This window comes from Antechinus flavipes, chromosome 3 (assembly GCF_016432865.1).
Source record: "Antechinus flavipes isolate AdamAnt ecotype Samford, QLD, Australia chromosome 3, AdamAnt_v2, whole genome shotgun sequence".
Classification (NCBI taxonomy): Eukaryota; Metazoa; Chordata; class Mammalia; order Dasyuromorphia; family Dasyuridae; genus Antechinus; species Antechinus flavipes.
The window spans coordinates 32,348,163-32,367,874 of NC_067400.1; the positions used below are offsets into that span (position 1 = coordinate 32,348,163).

At 35.2% G+C, this 19,712-nt stretch overlaps 1 protein-coding gene across 5 annotated transcripts in view; it reads left to right on the forward strand.

Annotated features, from left to right (window-relative positions):
- NLGN1 (neuroligin 1) overlaps positions 1–19,712 on the forward strand; it is a 1,063,794-nt gene that overhangs the window by 1,031,037 nt on the left and 13,045 nt on the right. For all 5 annotated transcript variants that reach the window (XM_051983187.1, XM_051983186.1, XM_051983190.1 and 2 more), the window contains one exon: positions 18,414–18,626. In XM_051983187.1, the coding sequence (XP_051839147.1) occupies positions 18,414–18,626 (213 nt within the window). The remainder of the gene's footprint in view (positions 1–18,413; positions 18,627–19,712) is intronic.

Sequence of the window (19,712 nt, forward strand, 5' to 3'; positions counted from 1 at the left end):
TAATTTGCCATTCAGTTTTTCTTTAAAGACCTCAAGTGAAGAAGATTCCACTTCCAAGGTAGCTCATTAACCTTTGAAAGAGTTTTACCCATTAGGTAATTCTTTATCTCAATTTACTCATCTGTAAATGAAGGGAATTTGAATTCAATGGTTTCTAAAGTCCCTTACACCATTAAGTATATGATTCTGTGATCCTAATTTTTCTCTATATAATATCTATCCATGTTTCTAGTTTTTTTCCTTCAGGTCAAAAAAATAAGAATAATCCCTCTTCTGTAGACAAACCTTAAAATATGTAAAAAACAAACAAACAAACAAACAAACAAACAAACAAACAAAAAAACAAAGCTACAGCACCACCCTTTAAGTGTTATCTTCTCCAAGTTAATAACCATCCCATTTTATTTTCACATGGCATGGACTTGGTGGCTTACACCATCCTGATTACTTTCATCTGGAAATTCTCCATTTTATCTTCCTCAACTACAATTTGCAGAACTGGACAGAATACTCCAGGGATGTTCTCACCAGGTCAGAAAATAAACTTCCTCATTTTCAAACTCCCTAACATAATCCAAAATGGAAACTAACTTTCTTGGTGGCCATAGCAAACTATCAATTGTCAAAGAAATGAAGTCTACTTTACTGTGATTGAATGGAACAATCATTGAGGGAATAACTCAGGAAATTTGTTGAGATTCTATTCCTGATATCATCATTAGTTGTGACTTTGGGTGAATCAAAAGATCATCTTAAATCTGGAATAGATTTTTACAGATGATCATATCCAACTCCCTCTTTTTATGTATAGAAAGCTCAGGCTCCTGGAGCATAAATGATTTGTCCAGATTCTCACAGGTAGTAAACATCTAAGGTATGATTTAAAGATATTTTTTTCCCAACTCTAGGTCTAGCATTTTCTCCATTATTTAACTGCCTCACTTTGGGCCCCAGCTTTCTTATCTGTAAAATTTAGGAACTGGACTAATGCTAAAGATTTCCAAAATTTATTCTCATCTATAGTGTGAGGAAGTGAAGCCAATACAAGGAAGAGAAGACAATGAGTCTCTCAAAGCTAAAAGTTGAGTATAACATAGATGCAGATATAAAACCCAGAGTCTCTAAAAATGCTAGAATATTCCTCTACTAACCATGCATTCCCCCAAAGAGGGCCTATGACTTTCTGCTCAAGGTCATACTTAAATGGATGGATGGATGTCATATTCATGGGAGAACCTTGTGCCTATTAACAGGTTGGTTTTCTTTTTTTGTTATTGCTTGCTAAACCTCTGGTGGCACTTGTCCCTATTGTGACACCCCAGATGACAAAAACAGGGGCTTCCTGAGAGTATATAAATACTGCTTCAGGGAAGTGGTACCTAGCATGGAACTTCAGAAAGATTACCTAGGATGAAGAGATAGATTTTGCAGTAACAACTTGAAGCTTTAGGCAAAGTTCTCAGGGGAGACCCAGGGGGCCACAAATAGGCCTTCTCTCAGCTTCGTACACTTTCATTATTGGCACTTTTCCCAACCACCTTTACTGAAAATCCACAGTAGTCACTGAGATAGTAAATCATATATCACTCCCTGTAGCCAGAGGGCCATAGGATAGGTTTTATGATGAATTTCCCATGTGGAGTCACAGAAGAACAGAGAAGAGAAGTAAATGAGCAATTCCATAGTGCCGACTATGTACCAGAAACTCTGCTAAGGACTTTTTTTTTTTTACACAAATATTATCCCATTTAATCCTCACAGAAATCCAGTGAGATAGATGGTATTAAGTTGAATTTACAATTGAAGAAACCGAGATAAACAGAAGTTAAGTGACTTTCTCATACTTACTAGTTAGTAAGTGTCAGAGGCTGGATTTGAAATCAGATCTTCCTGATTCCAGGTCCAGTATTTAGAAAATTAAAGAGTTTCAAGATTATAGATGTAGGGTCATCTAGACCAGCCTCCTCATTTTACAGATGAGCCAAGGTAAGTGACTTATTTCTTCAAGGAGTAAACATCAAGGATAGAATTTGAATCAAGTGGTTTTTCAATTTATTCCATGATCCCTGGAAAAGATTCAATAGACTAATGTCATTCAAGCCCCTCATTTCATATAATAACAATAATAATCATCATCATCATCAGATATAACAGTATGACACATTGGCTAGAGATCTGGTCCTAGAATTAGGAGAAGACTTGAATTTCAGTTTCAGCCTTAGGTAAGTCTGAAGGAGGTGTCCCAGAAACCCTTCTGAGCCCGAAGAAACTCTCTTACTCTGTAAGATGCAGAATGTTTGTTGACCTGCATTGGTAATGGGACTTAACTTACAGAGAGATTTTTTTCATCTATCTTATGTAACAAGTCCCAATCAAAATCATAATAAGGTATACATTTCTCATGGAAAGGAGCTGAGCTAATATGCCTTATTCAGAGTTTTATAGGTAATAAGAACATAGATAGATAATATAATAATAATAATTATTATTATTATTTTGGCTGAGCAATTGGGATTAACTGACTTACTCCAGACACACAGCTAGGAAGTATTAAGTGTCTGAGGTCAGGTTCTCCTGACCTTAGGGATGGCACTCTAACTATTAACAATAAATCAATTATGTATTTAATTAATTGCAATTTAATAACTTGGATTTATGTATAAGGATAGCTAGGTTTTGTAGTGGGTAAAATGTTAGACCTGAAGTCTACAAGTTAAGGATTCAAATCCAGTCCCAGATATTTACTAATTAGTAACTCTAATTGTGTGACCCTGTTCAAATCATTTAATCTTGTTAGTCTCAGTTTTCTTATCTATAAAATAGCTAGAGAAGGAAAGGGCAAATCACTCCAATACCTTTGTCAAGAAAATCCCAAATTAGGTCATGAAGAGTTGGGCACAACTGAAAATGTCTCAGTGAGACAGATAGATAGATAGATAGATAGATAGTATTTTGGAATTTACAAAATGTTTCACCTGCATTATTTTTAAATATTGTATCATAGAGACCATCCAGGTCATCAAACAACAAGATGTCATTTGAAAGCTAAAGAGCCAAAAGGAGAAGGGAATTTTCCAAAGTCACATAGTAGGTAAGAGACAGAGTCAGGATTGTAACACTTTTTTTTTTCTTAATTTAAATCCAACCTCCCACTCTGGCTCTGTCTTCTCTGTTTACCATAACCATGGGTTTGGGTTTTTTTGGGCAGAAGGTCTAACTTGATCTCCAGTGATATATTTCATCACTTTACTTTGACAGCGCAAAGAAGCCCCACATGCAGCCAAAAGTATCATTTCATTCATCTTTTCAATATCCAGTGGCGCCATTATGGAACAGCTAATTAAGCCCTATCCTGGATCCCTTTGGCATTAGTAAATAGGATTACCTGAGGCTAGCTGCTGGTGTAGTTTCACGGGTTGGAAAAAACGAGCTGTTTGCCTCAGGATATTTCCGGTCCCATTCCTGCCGAATAGGGGTGTTGTGGATGCTTAGCAGCTGTATGAAAATCCATACCATATGGCTCAAATATAAGGTTCATCAACCTAACCTTTAAGAATTGCCAGTGGAAAGTCCTTCAGAAAAGTTTCAAAATATTAAAATGAATGGGGAATAAAATCTGGCAAATATACAAAATGAAGTTCCCAAGCTCTTTTAGACCTTGGATTAGCATAAGAGTTTAATGTCACTTGAAAAGACATTGGAGCTTTCGATGTTTCTTAGCTGTGCATTTTCCTCTCTCTTCTTTGTCCAGAAGAAAATTAAACTCGTTTATTTATTCAATAACCATTTTTGAGTAGCTACTATGATGGATACTGGGGAATACACAGACAGAAACAGATTCTGTCCTCAAATTGTTTATATTCTAATAGAATAAGTTAGAAGAGTTGTGCTTTCTTCTTTGACCAACTCTATAATGTACATTGTCATTTCTCTACCATGGATTGAAATAAACATACTATTTGGCCTCGGTTCACTTAAGACAACTAGGAGTGCCCAGAACTTGATCTTCGGATCTGTGGATACCCAACATTGAAAGCAACAGGTTGGTTTCTGGTGTCAGGAAGCTTGGATTAATTTCCCCCATGCATTCTCTAACTGTAGTGTTGAGACTATGTGTGTTAGACCAAATTTGATTTCTATGATTTTACTTTAAGGTTCATTAGTGCACAGAAATGCTCATTTTTCTGTGAAGAATGGTATTTAAACTGTAGCTTAGATGATACTCAATAATGATTTCCATTGTTTTGTAAATCTTCAAATGCCACAAGTTATTACATGTGAGTCATTATTATTGTTGGAGAGAAACCAATGAACTTGTATAGGCCAGGGTAAGGGGAAAATGCATTTACTGTTAATAAATATTTATTAAATGTCAAACTCTAATTTAAAGAAAAAGTGAAAAGCAGTATAATGTGCTGAACTTGGGGAGTGAAAAGGGTCTTGGACTTAGAATCAAAAGGATATGAGCTTGAATTCTGATGATCTCATCTGTTATCTATGTGATATGGACTAGTCATAACCTTGCTCTGGGTTTAGCTTATTTTTCAAATGGGGCTGGATTAGATGGTGTCTGAGATTCTTTCCAGCTCCAAATCTATGAGTCTATGACCTGGGTGCCCAGCCCACCCCCTTATACTGGCCATGTGACTATAGGAAAGGCACTTAACTTTCTCTTTGTCTTAGACAACTCTAAAAACTCTTTGTAAAAGGACTTCTCAAATTGTCAAATGAATAGATCTTTGGCATATCAACAGAATAGCTAATATTAACATAGAACTTTAAGATTTTCAAAATAATTATTACATTATTTATTATTTTATATTACATATTATTATTGCATTAATTTAATACATTATTTCATTGCATCATCTAAGTAACTAATATAGGTATTTGTTATTATTGTGGTAGATAACTGGCTGAAGTGACTTGTGATTTTATTTAAATAAGGAATTGTTGAGCCATTAAACTCTTCGATCTTATTATTATTGTTATTTGACAATGGTGTGATTTTATGAGTATAAATAATTCCTAATGATTAAACTCCCTATTCAAATGAGGAAACTTCCTATTCCAATGAAAAACAATCTAAGCCAATGAGGAAATTCCCTCTTCTAACAGGAAACTCCCAACATCAATTCAAATCATTTTTGAATCTGCAAATTAATCTTAGAGAGTTTTCTAGGCCCTGAGAGATCAAATAGCAAACAAAAACATCCTTAAAACAGCTGTCCTTAAAGAATGTGACTTCTTTGGGGACAAGAATTGTTTCATTTTTGTTTTTTTGGTTGCCATTGCCCAGCATACTCTATAATACCTGGTAGGGATTTTTTTTAAGTTGCAGAATTGAATTATATGAAACATTTTTCATAAATCTTAAAATCATCTCTAAACCGAGTCATTTCAAAGACTATGTCATGCTTTGGAATAAGAGTTCATATGTAGACCTGAGTTCAAATCCCAAGCTACTTCTGTGGCCACAGGCAAGTAACCCCACCTAAAGTGGGGTTCATTTTCCTCATCAGTAAAATAGACATTTTTACCAGTTTGACAAAGCCTTATTACCTTCTGAGATACCTTTTTAGAAAAAAAAAATGTTTGTTGTTTACAATCTCTATCAAAAGAGATGCTAAATTTCAGTTAAAACAGCAAAAATATGGATGCAACTTTTTTTTGTTTTTTTCCCCATCCAAATTCAGAGAATCCTATGAGATCTATCTATATCCCAGACCACAGCTTAAGAACTTCTGTAATAAGAGAAAACAAGAAGTACGTGGATAAGCACATATAAAGTATATACAAATTTCAAGAAATTGAGAAGTATAGTGGAACAGCATTAGTAAAAGCTTACTCTAGAAGAGGACTGCCACCTGAGCTGAGTATATGAGAAGAGGTTAAAGATACTAATTTGAGGAAGTGAAGAGGAAAAGCATTGAGGGGATGAGAGGAATATCAGTGCAAATTAGACTAGGTAGTACAAGCAATTTACCTAAGCTTTTTATCTTTGCAAGTGACTAGCCCTAGGCACATAGTAGGGACTTATAACTTTCACTGAATTGCCTGAATCATGAGCCCCAAATCTCAAAATACTTAAATCCTCTAGGTTTTAACCAACTTTGAAGGGTATTTGTTATGACTTTAAAAGAAAAAAAGCCTCTAGAGATTCCACTGAATATAAAGAACCTGGTCATATTTGTCATACTGCTTAGAATTCAGATGAAGCAGTCAATGGACTTTATGGCAGTGGCAGCCCCGCTGTGAATGCTGGAGTCGATGTGACACTCATTAAGGGAAGGATATTGTGCCTCGCTTTGCTGATCACTGCTTATTATAGAAGAGTTAGCACATCCATAATATTAGTGCCATAGAGCGCTCAGGCTAAAGGTTAAAGAAACTTGAAAAAAAGAGAAGCAAACTGTATTGAAATAATTATACTATTTGGGAAGAAAGTGGGGAGGGGAATGTCACCTCCTCCATGAAGCATCTGCAAGCCTTGGTGGGCCTACCATCACATGTCACATTCTGTCAACTTTAACCTCCCCCTCCCCCGCCTCCACCAGGCTAGGGGCTCATGAAGAGCAGGGATTCCTTATTATTGTGTAATTTTTCCTCAATCCAACCAGGTTGTTTCCCAAAGCCAAGCAGATCCCTTTATTTCTTGAACAATGTTTTTCAATGTTGTTTAAGCTTGAATAGGAGAATGTGAGAGCCTAAGCTCCTTAAGGACACAAATTGGTTCATTTTTCTTTGTTGTTGTTTTTTAATTGCCAAAGACTGATATTTAATAGGTACTTGAGATCTGTTTGTAGTATCCTGAACTTCCTTCAAAACTCAACTCAGGTACTAGTTGAGATCTTTTCTGATCTCTCTTGTTGATGCAGCTCTCCCCACTCACCACCACCAGAATTATTCTTTGTCCTACAGAATGACAGGGAAGACAGAACTCATCTCACAGTTATAAAGACACAGTTTCAATTACCACCCATGGCACAGGCTAACTACATGATCCTGAATAAGGTATTTAAACCATTAGTGTTCTAGCAAACCCACTGAGACTATGAGATCCAGAGAAGGGGCAGAATTGGATTCTCTTAATGGAAGCTGCTTGAAAGGGAAGGAAATAACCTGTAGTTATGTGGCCAACACTGTAGGTTTGAATTCTGCCTGTACATCAATTTCCCTGAATCTGAATTCCTCTATCTATAAAATGAAGGGATGGTCTAGAAGAAGATCTCTTCCAGCTTCAAATCTTTGAGCATATAGAGGGGAATAAATGATCGTGCAAATTAATAGCAGATACAATAAGCTTCATTACTTCTATTCCAATTACATTTTGTGATTGATTATTTTATTTGACCTTCAATAGCTCCTTAGGAAACAAGTTGTGTCACTGTTATGCTCACGTTATAGATGAAAAAAAATGAATTTTAAAAAGAAGAAATTATTCACTCAAAGTCACAGCAATAGGAGATGACAGAATTTGAACCCTATTCTTCCAACCCCAATTGCAAAGACTTGTTTCAAATTAACAAATGTTATTTATAGTTGCCCTGTATAAAGTCTGCATATGAATTATCATAATCATTCAAGAAGTAAGGAGTATTTTTCTTTCTAATATCATATAGTCTTAGAGGCATAACTTATTTTAAGGTCATGTAAGCCCAACCTCTTTATTTTACAGATGAGGAAATGAGGAATATATACATATTCACCAGCACCGAAGTCAGGAGGACCTGAGTTCAAATGTGACCTCAGATACTTAACACTTCCTGGTTGCGTGACCCTGGGCAAATCACTTAATCTCAATTGCCTCAGAAAAAAAAAGAAAGAAAGAAAGAAAGATAGATAATTACAAAATCATTTGTCTGAAGACACAGAGCTTTTGAATACAGAGTTACGATTCATTAATTTGACTCTAAATTTGAGGTTCTTTCATCAACATATAAATGAAATACATTTTTATAAAGATATATTTTTTAAATCCATCAGAAGAACAAATTTCTACTCCTTCTTTACACTACAAATGAATGTGTATGTATATGTGTACATATGGGAATATGTGTTCATACAAGTATTTATATATTACATACATGCAAGTATACATGCATATGTATAACATACACAAGTATATATATATATACACACATACATATATATATATATATATATATAATTTAACATATATACATATCTCAAAGAATCATGAAAACACAACATAAGGCATTGAGAGAAAAACTACTGAATTTATAGTCAAAGAATTTAGGAATCAATCTGACTAGTTTCACTAACTGCCTTAGCCCAGAAAAGGCCTGCCCACTTTTAAATATATGACATTATGATAAAATATATAGTAATGGTAAAGAGGCAAATTGATGTTGAAAAGGAAAATAAAAAACATTTCCTAAAATTTATAGCTAGAAATGGGCTTTCCCTGGAAGTTTACAAGTTCTTATATTTTGAAATGGAAGGAAATATCAAAGGTCATATAGTCCAAGATGTGCTCCAGAGAAAGTTGGGCTGGGGCTCTATATAAAAGGCCTAGATATATTAAGGGATTTGGCCTAGATTCTTCAGATATCAGAGCCAGTCTATGATCCTAGGTCTCTTGACTCTCTGGAATCTTTTGATTCCTAAGCCAATATATTCCCATTTTTCCAATAAGGTTCTCAGGATTCTTGATTTTTTGAGCTCTTTTTTCCAATGTCTGAATGACAAATGTGTCTAATCTGGAATAGAAATGAATCTTGTTTGGGTGAGAGGTAGAGTATGGTAACAGAGTTTCATTTCAGGCTTCTTTGTTTGGATTCTATGATTATTTGGATTTCTGTGATTGTTTGGATTTTCTTAATTAAGAGGGGGAAACCCTAAAATTTACTTGAGTGATATATTTAGCATTGATGATAGGATTTGGTGAATTATATATAAAATATTAGTTTTCCTAAAAGCTATCCTCAAATTAGCAGAGAATGGGCAAAAGTTCTGGTCACAGATTGAGGGACCAAAAGATGAAAGTGATGGTCACAGTTCATGCCCCAAGTGGCAGACCATTTCTTCAAAGGACAAAAATGAAATGGAAAGCAGTCGCATCCTTTCAATCAGTTCTGTAATGATCTCCACAAAACCCATAGTTTATACAAGCTCAAAGGATCTCAGGAATCAAGAACCAGTAATTTTGATTTTGTTATGGTTTTTTTAAGGGGGTTAAGTTAATTTTGAGATCTTTATATCATGTTAAATTTATTTTGAAAGTTTATATCTATGCTTCCCAATGAATAATTTTTCCAAAGTCCCTAAAAGAACACCACACTCTCATTAAAAATTTCTCTTCTTCCACGATGATCCTTCAGTTTTCCATGTGTTCTGTTTTGAAGGATTTATCATTTTGACTCTAAGTACCAACCTGAGTCTTCTGTTTCCAAGCAACCACCTTGTACAAAAGGACAGATTCTCTCCTGCATTTTTGTGGCATACCGTAAACATAAGGGGAAAATATTCTTTATGTTCTCTGGATATTTCTAGAAATTAAACAGAAAATTCAAAAGATATAAAAAGAATAAAAATGGTTTTACATAGACTCACTGGAATTTTAAATTCCTGAAGTTGTAGGAGTCATTTCCAATATGAATGGTTTACATATATGGTGTTCGTTTCTTTGACTATAAAGAATATTTCCATTGTGTTGAATATCATTTTGTCCATTTTTGGATTTTCTAAAAATTATCAGAAATAATATTCCATCATTATAATTTGGAAGATGATTTCAACCAGAAATTTTACCTGTCAATAATATTACCAAAAATAAAAATAAATAAAAGCTTCACCAATACTTCTCATATTTCTTGGTGTCTTATTGAGAAGTATCTATCAGATACCTAAGAAAATTTAAAGCCAAATATTTTACTTCACTGATGTTTTTGTGACCTGACCTAATATATTCTAGGCCAGGACTTAGACTTCCTTTTCTAACCTCTCTATACTTATATCTGATAGTAACCTAATATAGTTTAGTGGAGACCTGAGTTTTAATCCTACTTCATATACAGGATAACTGTTTTCCTGGTATTCTTCATCTGACTTTATAGTAAAAGGTCACTGTTCTATCCATTGCTGGTCCAGTCTTATCTTGGATGGGAGCAAGAACCTTTTCAATGCAGCTGAAGGGCTTGAATTTTGTAATCAGAAAAATTCTAGTCAAACCCCAAAATGGCCATTGGGTAGTATGAACCACATTTGGACACCTCGTTGTTTCTAATTATCCATAAGATAATTTCAGGCAATTCTGGTAGATAATATATGTATATAGTAACATAGGAACTATGATGCTCTATTCAATATTTAATTCAATTTTAAAAATCAATACATATTTATATGCTGATTATATAGCAAACATTTTGCTAGACCCTGGAAATATAATAAAAATTATATAGCCCCAACCTTCAAGGAACCTATATTCTCCCCCTTACTTTGCAGAAAACACAGAAAATTAAGTACATAATTTCTGCAAAATAAGTTACATGGGGAAGAGCAACAAAAGCTGGTGAAATCAGATAGGCTTTTTTTTTTAGGAGGTGGTACTGGATTTTAAAAAGTCTATCTTCCAAACATGGGAAGCTGCTGTTTTTTTATTTTATTTTATTGTTAAGAGGATCATAGTACTATAATCTTATCTGAGAATGGGCCTTAGATATCCAAACTCATCATTAATAAATGAAGAAAACAAAACTCCCCAAAAGAGAAATGGCTATAACTGGGTGTTCTACTGGAAATTTCCTCAGGTACCATGGTCCTCTCTTAAAAGACTAAGTGCTGTCTAATGGAATTCTCAAGTATACATGACCCAGTGAGTGGACCTGACTCATACCTAAATTTGCTTTAGAGCAAATAATGTTATATTGGATATTCATTATGCTCTCCATCGAACCTTTTATTGAGTTTATTTATTTTGGAAAATATAGTACATTGTACTATTCAGGGAGCACAATGCTAAGCCAATAATGGAATACAGGGGGTCACTGCTGAAATTCATATCACCTTCCATGTGATTCATTGTAGAAAGAAAAAAAGGAAAACTAACATAAATCAGATTATGAGCTTTAATTTGCACTATTATTCCTCCATTCAACCTCAGTCCTGCTGCAAACTTAATATTTGTGGGAATATTTCTGTTCCTCAGAAATAATATTGATTTCTCTACATTCCTCATAGGAAATTTCTTGTAGGAAAGCTGGAAGAGAGGTGTGTGGTTTAGAAAACCCTCATCTCTTCATGCTATAAATACAAAGACTCATTCAAGGCAGAACTTGAATTTTCAACTATTATTTCCTAAAATTATGAAGAATTACCTTGTCCATATTCTCATTTGGGTTATAGATCTGGTTGCTAGATTCTTAGACGTCATTACAATATTCTGTAGTTTCACAAACACAATAGATTTTCTAGCTTATTTTATGGCATTTTATGGCATTAATAACCACTGCTGCTTTGGAACAAATGAATCATTGAAAAAATACAAACAGTGAAAGGCATTGTTTTCACTTTCTCTGAGGCTGTGGGCAAAGAATTGCATTGAATTATTTCCTTCAAACTCTCTGTTATACTTTTCCATCAGAATCACTATAACATAATGGTTAGCATGCTAGACCATCTAGCCTAGGTTCAAATCCCAAGTCTAATATTAATTAACTTTGTAAACATTGGTAAGTAATAACCTTTCTAAGACTCAGAGGCATCCCTAAGGCTTACCTACTAAAACATGGGTTGTAATCCATCATAATGGACCCAGTTCCCACTCCAAATAAATCAGAATCCTTTAAAATTTCTAATTTCCTCTATCTTTAAATTTTAGCACTAATCAGAACACAGGGATTTGAGTCCAAAAGCTTGGGTCCAAATTCTGACTTTGCCAATTACTATCTGTTAGACCATGGGAAAAGAGTTGATCCTTCCTAGGCTAAAGATTCTTCACTTATAAAATACACAGATTAAACTTCACGACTCCTCTAGACCTTTCTATCTCAGAAATTGGACTCTTCCAAGCTTGTGTGGATATATACAATAATAACCAATTCTTTTACAATGTATATAATTATATGAAGTCAAGGGTGCAACATTTTTCAAATTTGAAAATAATAGGTTGCTCATGGGAGAAGTCACAGTAAAAATTCACAGAGACAGTACATATACTTAAAATATAGGTTTTAATCATTTAATCATCAAATAATAAGAATATATTAATTGTATATTGTTTACCAGGCACAGTGCCAAATACTACAGAGAAAAAAGGAAGGAAGGAAGGAAGAAATGAAGGAAGGAAGGAAGGAAGGAAAAAAGGAAGGAAGGAAAGAAGGAAGGAAGGAAGGAAGGAAGGAAGGAAGGAAGGGAGAGAAGGAGGAAGGGAGGGAGGGAAGAAAGGGAGAAAGGTAGGAAGGGAGGGAGGGAGGGAAGGAAAGGAGAAAGGGAGGGAGGGAGGAAAGAGAGAAGGAAGGAGGGAAGGAAGAAAGGGTAAAGAAGAAAGTAAAGAGAAATAAAAAGGTAGTAAAAGACAAGAGAGACAGAGAGAGAGGAGAGGAAAGAATGGAGGGAGGGAGGGAGGGAGAAACAGAGGGAGGAAGGGATGAATGGACAAAAGAAAAAGCAAATGGCAATCCTAGCCCTCAAGTTGTTCACAATTTAATTGGGGAGATTGCATATTAAAAAAAAAAAAAAACTATGTAAATACAGGCTATTACAATATAAATTGGAAATCATCATCAAAGGGAAAATATTGGATTTAGGAAGGATTGGTGAAAAGGTTCCTGTAGTAGATAAAATTTTAGTTGAGATTTAAAGGAAATCAGAGAAACCAAGAGGAAGAAACGGGGAGAGAGGATTCTAGGCAAAGAGGTCAGCAATTAAAATTATAACACTTATGTTTTGTAAAGTAATCCCAATTAAATATGTAAATTACATACTCAAATTGGGTTTTTGGATTCAGACGGGTCAATCTCTTTATAGTTAAAAAAGATTGAAGCTTAGAGATATTAACTACAAATAATATTTGTGTAGAATTTTAAGGTTTACAAAGAATTTTTACATGTATTATGATCTCATTTTATTTGCCCAAAGTGATATAAGGAATATATGCCAGCAAGTATACTGGATCTAGGAATTTCAGATGCTTTTATACTACTTTAATAGGGCCCTTTCCCCTGCTTTTCTCTTTCTCTCTCTGTCTCTCTCTCTGTGTCTCTCTCTCTCTGTCTCTCTCTATCTGTCTGTCTGTCTCTCTCTCTCTCTCTTTTTCTCTCTCTCTCTCTCTCTCTTCTTTCTCTCCTTTCTCTTCTTTCTCCTCTCCCCACCCCCAGATTATGTAACTTGCATCAACTCTGGCTTTTCACAGACTATGTCAGTGAAACACAGGGAACAGAAAATATTAGAAAGACTGTGAATGCAGTCTGGATGCCTGTTCCCTGAGGACCTATCCAGCTAATTTGAAAGTAGTTCATCACCAGAATGCCCATATGAAATATGGGGCCATAGCAACTTTTAAAGGCCATCTTCATATTTAAGGGAAGGCTGGGTGTTGATTTGGTGTGGAGTGTGCACAATGACCAACTGATAGATACTTTTTTTTTAAAATAACTTTTTATTGACAGAACCCATGCCAGGGTAATTTTTTTACAATATTATCCCTTGTACTCACTTCTGTTCTGATTTTTCCCCTCCCTCCCCCAGATGGCAAGCAGTTCATACTTGAAGATACACACACACACACACACACACACACACACACACATACACTGTGCATTATTTGATAAACATAAAAGTATAATAAATGTGAAATATACAAATTATTTCTGGAGATGGTTAAAGAGTCAGTGATAAGGAAATTCCATTGTGAGAACTCTGGATGCCATTATAGATTGCAACCTAAGACTTAGTAAATAAATATGATGAAATTGTTAAAAGCACATATAATTTAAGTGTTTTTTTTTTTCAGGATGATACAATTAATATCATAAAACAAGATTTGAATGTAGCTCTTTATAATTCCAAGCTCAGCTTATTTTGTACCACATGATGATGTCTATGTCCCTTAGCACCCCTAAGTCACAGCTTCTTGATCTGAAAATATGAGAGTTGGAATAGATTACTTTGATGTTTTTTTACTGGTCTGGTTCAATCTATATAATATGTGAGGTAAATAGCATATATTTTCAATTTTATGGCATATGGTAATATATTTTTGTTTTGTTTTTTTTTTTGAAAAAGATTTCACTTTGTCACTTCTGTTAAGGTGGAAATATTTTAGCTAGTAGGTGTACTTTATAATGGCTGTGTAGAATGCTTGATTGCCATTACAAAGAGCAGTGAGTCACCTAATTGTAGAAACAAGTTTAAATATTACCAACTGAAGTGAGCTTTTGCCTAAAGGCTGAGGAATAATTAGAAAATGAGGGCAGTGACTTTATCCTGGGGATGACTAATGAAGCATAAGTCTCTTTTCTTAGTAGAGAAGTGGGGAATTGGGGTGCAGAATGCTGCACACAATCAGGTGCCATTTTATGTCCGCCTGTTTTTCTTTATTACAAGGAAGTGGTTATGGATGTGGGCAGGGGGTGGGGTGGGGTGGGGGGGTGGAGGACTGAGGTGAGGAAGGAAATGACGTAATGAAATTCAGGAATGTTTCTAATAGAAAGATTTCGTTTTTTGAGAGAGAGACAGAGAGAGAAAAAGAGATGGAGACAGTGAGAGAGGGCAGCTTTTTGATAAGCATTCATGTAAGATATGTCTTGGGAGAATTTGAAATGGTTTCTTTTCATTTTTCAAAGGTTTTACTATTTCTAACATTATGTTTCAAAAAAGTCTTTTTAAAATATCATTCTGAATAATTACTCACAAAAAAATCCTCTTTAAGGGACAAATTTCCTAGGTAAATCAACTTTGTTTTATCCATTTAATAAAAGTTTGTAGCTAAGTCGTTAAAATGGCAGTAGGCAGAATTGAACATTTAAAGAAGAAAAAGAAGGAGAAGGCGGAGGAGAAGGAGGAGGAAGAGGAGGAGGAGAGAGGGGTTAGACAGGGAGGGAGGAAGGGAAGGAGTGGGAAAGAGGAAGAAAGAAGGAGAGGAAGAGGGCAAAAGAGAGGGAGACACACACACACACACACACACACACAGAGAGAGAGAGAGAGAGAGAGAGAGAGAGAGAGAGAGAGAGAGAGAGAGAGAGAGATTCTTATTTAGAGTACTTGAGGTAGTCAGCACTCTTCACATGCAGGTGCACTTTGTAAACTAGTTTCTGACAGTAGCCCCAGAGATGGGCCACTGCAATGCAAAGGAGGATGGAATAAAAGCTTAGAAACCTGGGATCTGTATCCCATTGGGCACAACGTAGCTAAGTGGCTTTGGATAAGAACCTTGTCCCTCCCCCACCCCTCTCATTCTATCTCATCGATGCACAGTATAATCTACTACTGCAATTAGAAAGCTGCAAAATCCAGGAAGAAGAAGTGAGAAACAGACTCAGTTCTACACAAGGTTGAAACCAAAATCAAATCAAATTGGCAAATTTGAATGAGAGTGATGGAGATTTTCTTTCTGGCCTGATACAGATGAAATTCAGATCAACCCTCTGGGACCCTTACTGCTTTTATTCTTGTAAAATATGGATTCTTAAACTTTTTCTACTCATGACCCCTTTAACCAGAGAAATTTTTAGATAACCCATGATATTTATCTATATAAAGTAGGTATAAAATCAAGCATTTGTTGATAACAAACCATACTTTTGTGAACCTTACATTCAATTATGAGAATCTATACGGGGTTGCAAACAGATTGTAAACGAATAACTAAAGAATTATCCTACTCCTATGATATTGTGGCAGTTAAGTGACCCAGCAGATAGAGTACTGAACTCAGAGCCAGCAAGAACTTGAGTTTATGTCCTCCTTCAGACCTATCATAACTTGTGTGACTATGAAACAATAACTCACTTTGCTTCATTTATCTCTTCTGTAAAATGGAGTACTTATGAGGAATTGGTGAAATTATCTCCATTAAATTCATTAAAAACCTTAAAGTACTATATAAATTATAGATATTATATATATATATATATAAACACCAAATTTTTGAAGGACATTTATGATCTGCTCTTTGGACAATATCCAGAGAAGGACAACCAAATCAGTCAAAGTCTTAGTCTATTTCCTAGTAGAATAAGTTAATGGAAGTGGAATGTTTAGTTGGGTAAAGAAAAGCTACAGCTCGAGGTAAGGGGATGATGTCATAGTAGTTGTTTTCAAATATTTAACAAACTACCATCTAGAAGGAAAAAGATTCAATCAATCCTCTTGGCAACAGAGGTCAAATTAGGAGCAATAAGCAAAAGTTGCAAAAAATCAGGCTTTTAGAGATAGCCTCAATTTCTGAAGTGGAAAGAAATGTTTTAGGAAGTAGCAGGCTCTCCCTTGATTTAGGTTTTTCAAACCAGAACTGCCTCTCGTTGGGAATTTGGAGAAAAGGATTCTCAGGAAGGCATAGGTTAGAATATGTATTTTTTTAAAATTCGAAGACTTTCCCAACCTCAGAGTATCTATGACTCTATAATTACATATGTCAAGTTTTACCTCAAATATGTTCATTAGATAGGTAGATGATAGTCACTCAAATAGAGAGGCAGACAGACAGACATTAGGACAAGTTGATATTCGGTTCTGGATTATCTGGCTTGATGATTCCATCCATGAGTGTTGACTTCATTATGAAGGTTTAATTTAGGATTTTCTATGGTATCTCTCAGTCAGTCATCATGACATCATGAATTGAAAGTCCTGAAATGAGAAATGCTTTTGTGCAAATTTCACCTCTGAAGCTCTTTAGCTAAGTGACCCTAGTCAAGGCATTTACTTTCTCAGAAAAGCATATAGAATTTAGTTACTGGGTCACAGATAGATTGACAGCATATGTTAGTAGATATCTGACTCCTTTTGAGGCCTTCAAATAGAAACTTCCTTGACCATTTATGCATGTTAGAGCACGAATTCTTTTCATGGACAGATTGGTCTAGAGAGCAGCTGAGGTTTTTTTCTGACCCACAAATTCTGTGATTCTGTGATGGTGTTATCATGTTAGAACTTTCTCATGCTGAAAAAAATCACAGATCTCTTACAGATTTCTATGATACTCCTAAAGAGTCATGTGTTTCCCAAATCCCCCACAAGAGAGTCAGTTCTTGTTTGAAAATCTCAATCGAAGGGGAGCCTACTACACCCTAAAGCATTCCCTTCCACTTTAGAAATCGGGGATAGCTGTGATTACTTGGAATTGAAAGCTTGTTTTTTTCACAACTTTTGTTTATTTCTCCTAATTTTACCTCTGCAGCCAAGTGGATTAATTGAATCTCTTCTTCCTTCTAGATGGCAGTTCTTTAAATATTTGAAAACAATTGCTATCATATCATCTCCTTAACTCAGGTTGTAGCTTTTCTTTTCACAGATGAATTATTTGACTTTTTATTTAAATAATGTGTCTTTTAATCTAAAAAATCAACTCTATTTATCCCAGTTCATTATGGTCTTCAAAACTTTTTACTCCAAGGCATTATCAAAAAAAGATGACACTCTAGTGGATTAGTCATTTTGCCATTATGAGTATTGCCTGCAATGATGCATCTAAAACTTATCCATGCCTATCCATTTTGTCCATTTCCTCAGATAAATTCACTACGAGGAATCATGGTCCAAAAGGATGAAGGAGGTCTCCCTTGCTTCCTCCTGCCATGACAGGCATTCTAATCTAGCACACAAACTGTCCATTAATTAGTCCTAATCTCATCACCTCAACAACTAATGCCAGGATAATGCATTGTTGTTGCACAGGGAATAGAGTTCTGAGTCTCGAGTTAGAATAGACTTGAATTCAACTCCAACCTCAGATATTTACTGGATGATTCTGGACAAGTCACAGCCCCTGTTTGCCTCAGTTTTCCCATCTGTAAAACTGAGATAATGATAGTACGTTTTCCCTAGAATTGTTGTGAAGATTAAATAATATGTATAAAATGCTTAGCACAGTGCCTGGCACCTAGTAGGCATTATATTAATGTTATTGTTTTTATTTGAAAGCAGAGGACTTGCATTCAAATCACAGCTCTGAGTGATCTTGAATAAGTTTTTTGTGTCTGGATCTCAGAGATGAAAAGGTTAAAGGATTGAACTAGATGACCCAAAGTCTTTTCCAGCTCTAAATTTTGTGGTCCTTTGATTTTTTTTTTTTTTGGGGGGGGGGCTTAGTCATATATTTCTTTGATAACATACTTTATTCCACTACTTTATAATTAACAATCTGTTATAGAAACAAATAATAATAAAGATAAATAAATATAACCTTCATAGAAAGCTCTAAGAATTTTTCTCATTTTTATTTCTTTCAGGTTTCTTGAGTACTGGAGATCAAGCAGCAAAAGGAAATTATGGACTCCTTGATCTAATACAGGCCCTGAGATGGACTAGTGAGAACATTGGATTCTTTGGTGGTGACCCTTTGAGAATCACCGTTTTTGGATCTGGCGCTGGGGGGTCATGTGTCAACCTGCTGACTTTATCCCATTATTCTGAAGGTAACCGTTGGAGCAATTCAACCAAAGGTATTATGCCGGTTGCAAATTTTGACAATTTTGGTGTCTGCATGCCACCGCCATTGGTATTCTGTGATGCTATGTATCTACTTATCTGTTCATATTGAGTGTAAAGCACAGCTCACTAACAGTCAGATCTGTGATGGGCGCATCCTCCAGTTTTTCTATGCATGTTGAAATTTCAGGTTTCAAACACATTTCTTCTGTCTCCCGCAGAGCTTGGAAAAGAGACTCTCTTAGATGGATTCCAAATGACACAAGCCTAGTCATCATTCTGCTTCTACATCTTACCCCAGTAAAACATGTCTTTTAGGGAAATCAGAATAGACAGTTATGGGTTTTCTTACTATATCCAGTAAATCCAGGTGAGATTTTAAGAAAGCAAGAATCATTTTAAATGAACGAGGTTAACAGATGTTTAAAGGCCTTTAGCACATTGGATAGCCCCCTTGTGGTGAATTTATGGGAGGACATTTACAAGAATCACAGACAGATAGCGGAGACAATCTCCACCATTAAATGAAATGATAGATTCATTGGAGTTGTTGAGAAGCTTAGAATTCTACTTTTTTTGCATAAAGGTCAAAATTAGGCTCTAAATAGTTTGTCTGAATTCACATAGTTCCCAGTTATCATCCGAGAAGAAAATATTTGATTATTTTGCATGCATGATCCAAAATTGTCAAAGCATCCAGGTTATAAGGGGAATTTTTGAAATTTTTCCCATAAACATTTTATCTTATACTTTTTCCCCTATTTTCAACTTTAAGAATGTTACTTTTTAATCCCCCCTGAAATATAAAGACAGCAGGGAGCATGGAATATCCATGAAGCATTTTCCCCTACCATTAACAGATCGCAGCACCCTCCTTTTCTTAAATAAAGATGTATTGCCAGTCCAATCACATTGTCATTTAGTATTTTTTTTCCATTTTACTATCACTGCAAAGTCAGCCCACATCTAGTTGGTTTTATTTGAAATACCAGAAAAGACATAGAAGAATATTGTTGGTGAAGTCTCCCTCCATCCTTTTTGATCATTCCCTTCTTCTCTCTGTTTCTCTGTCTCTTTCTCTCTGTCTGTCTGTCTGTCTC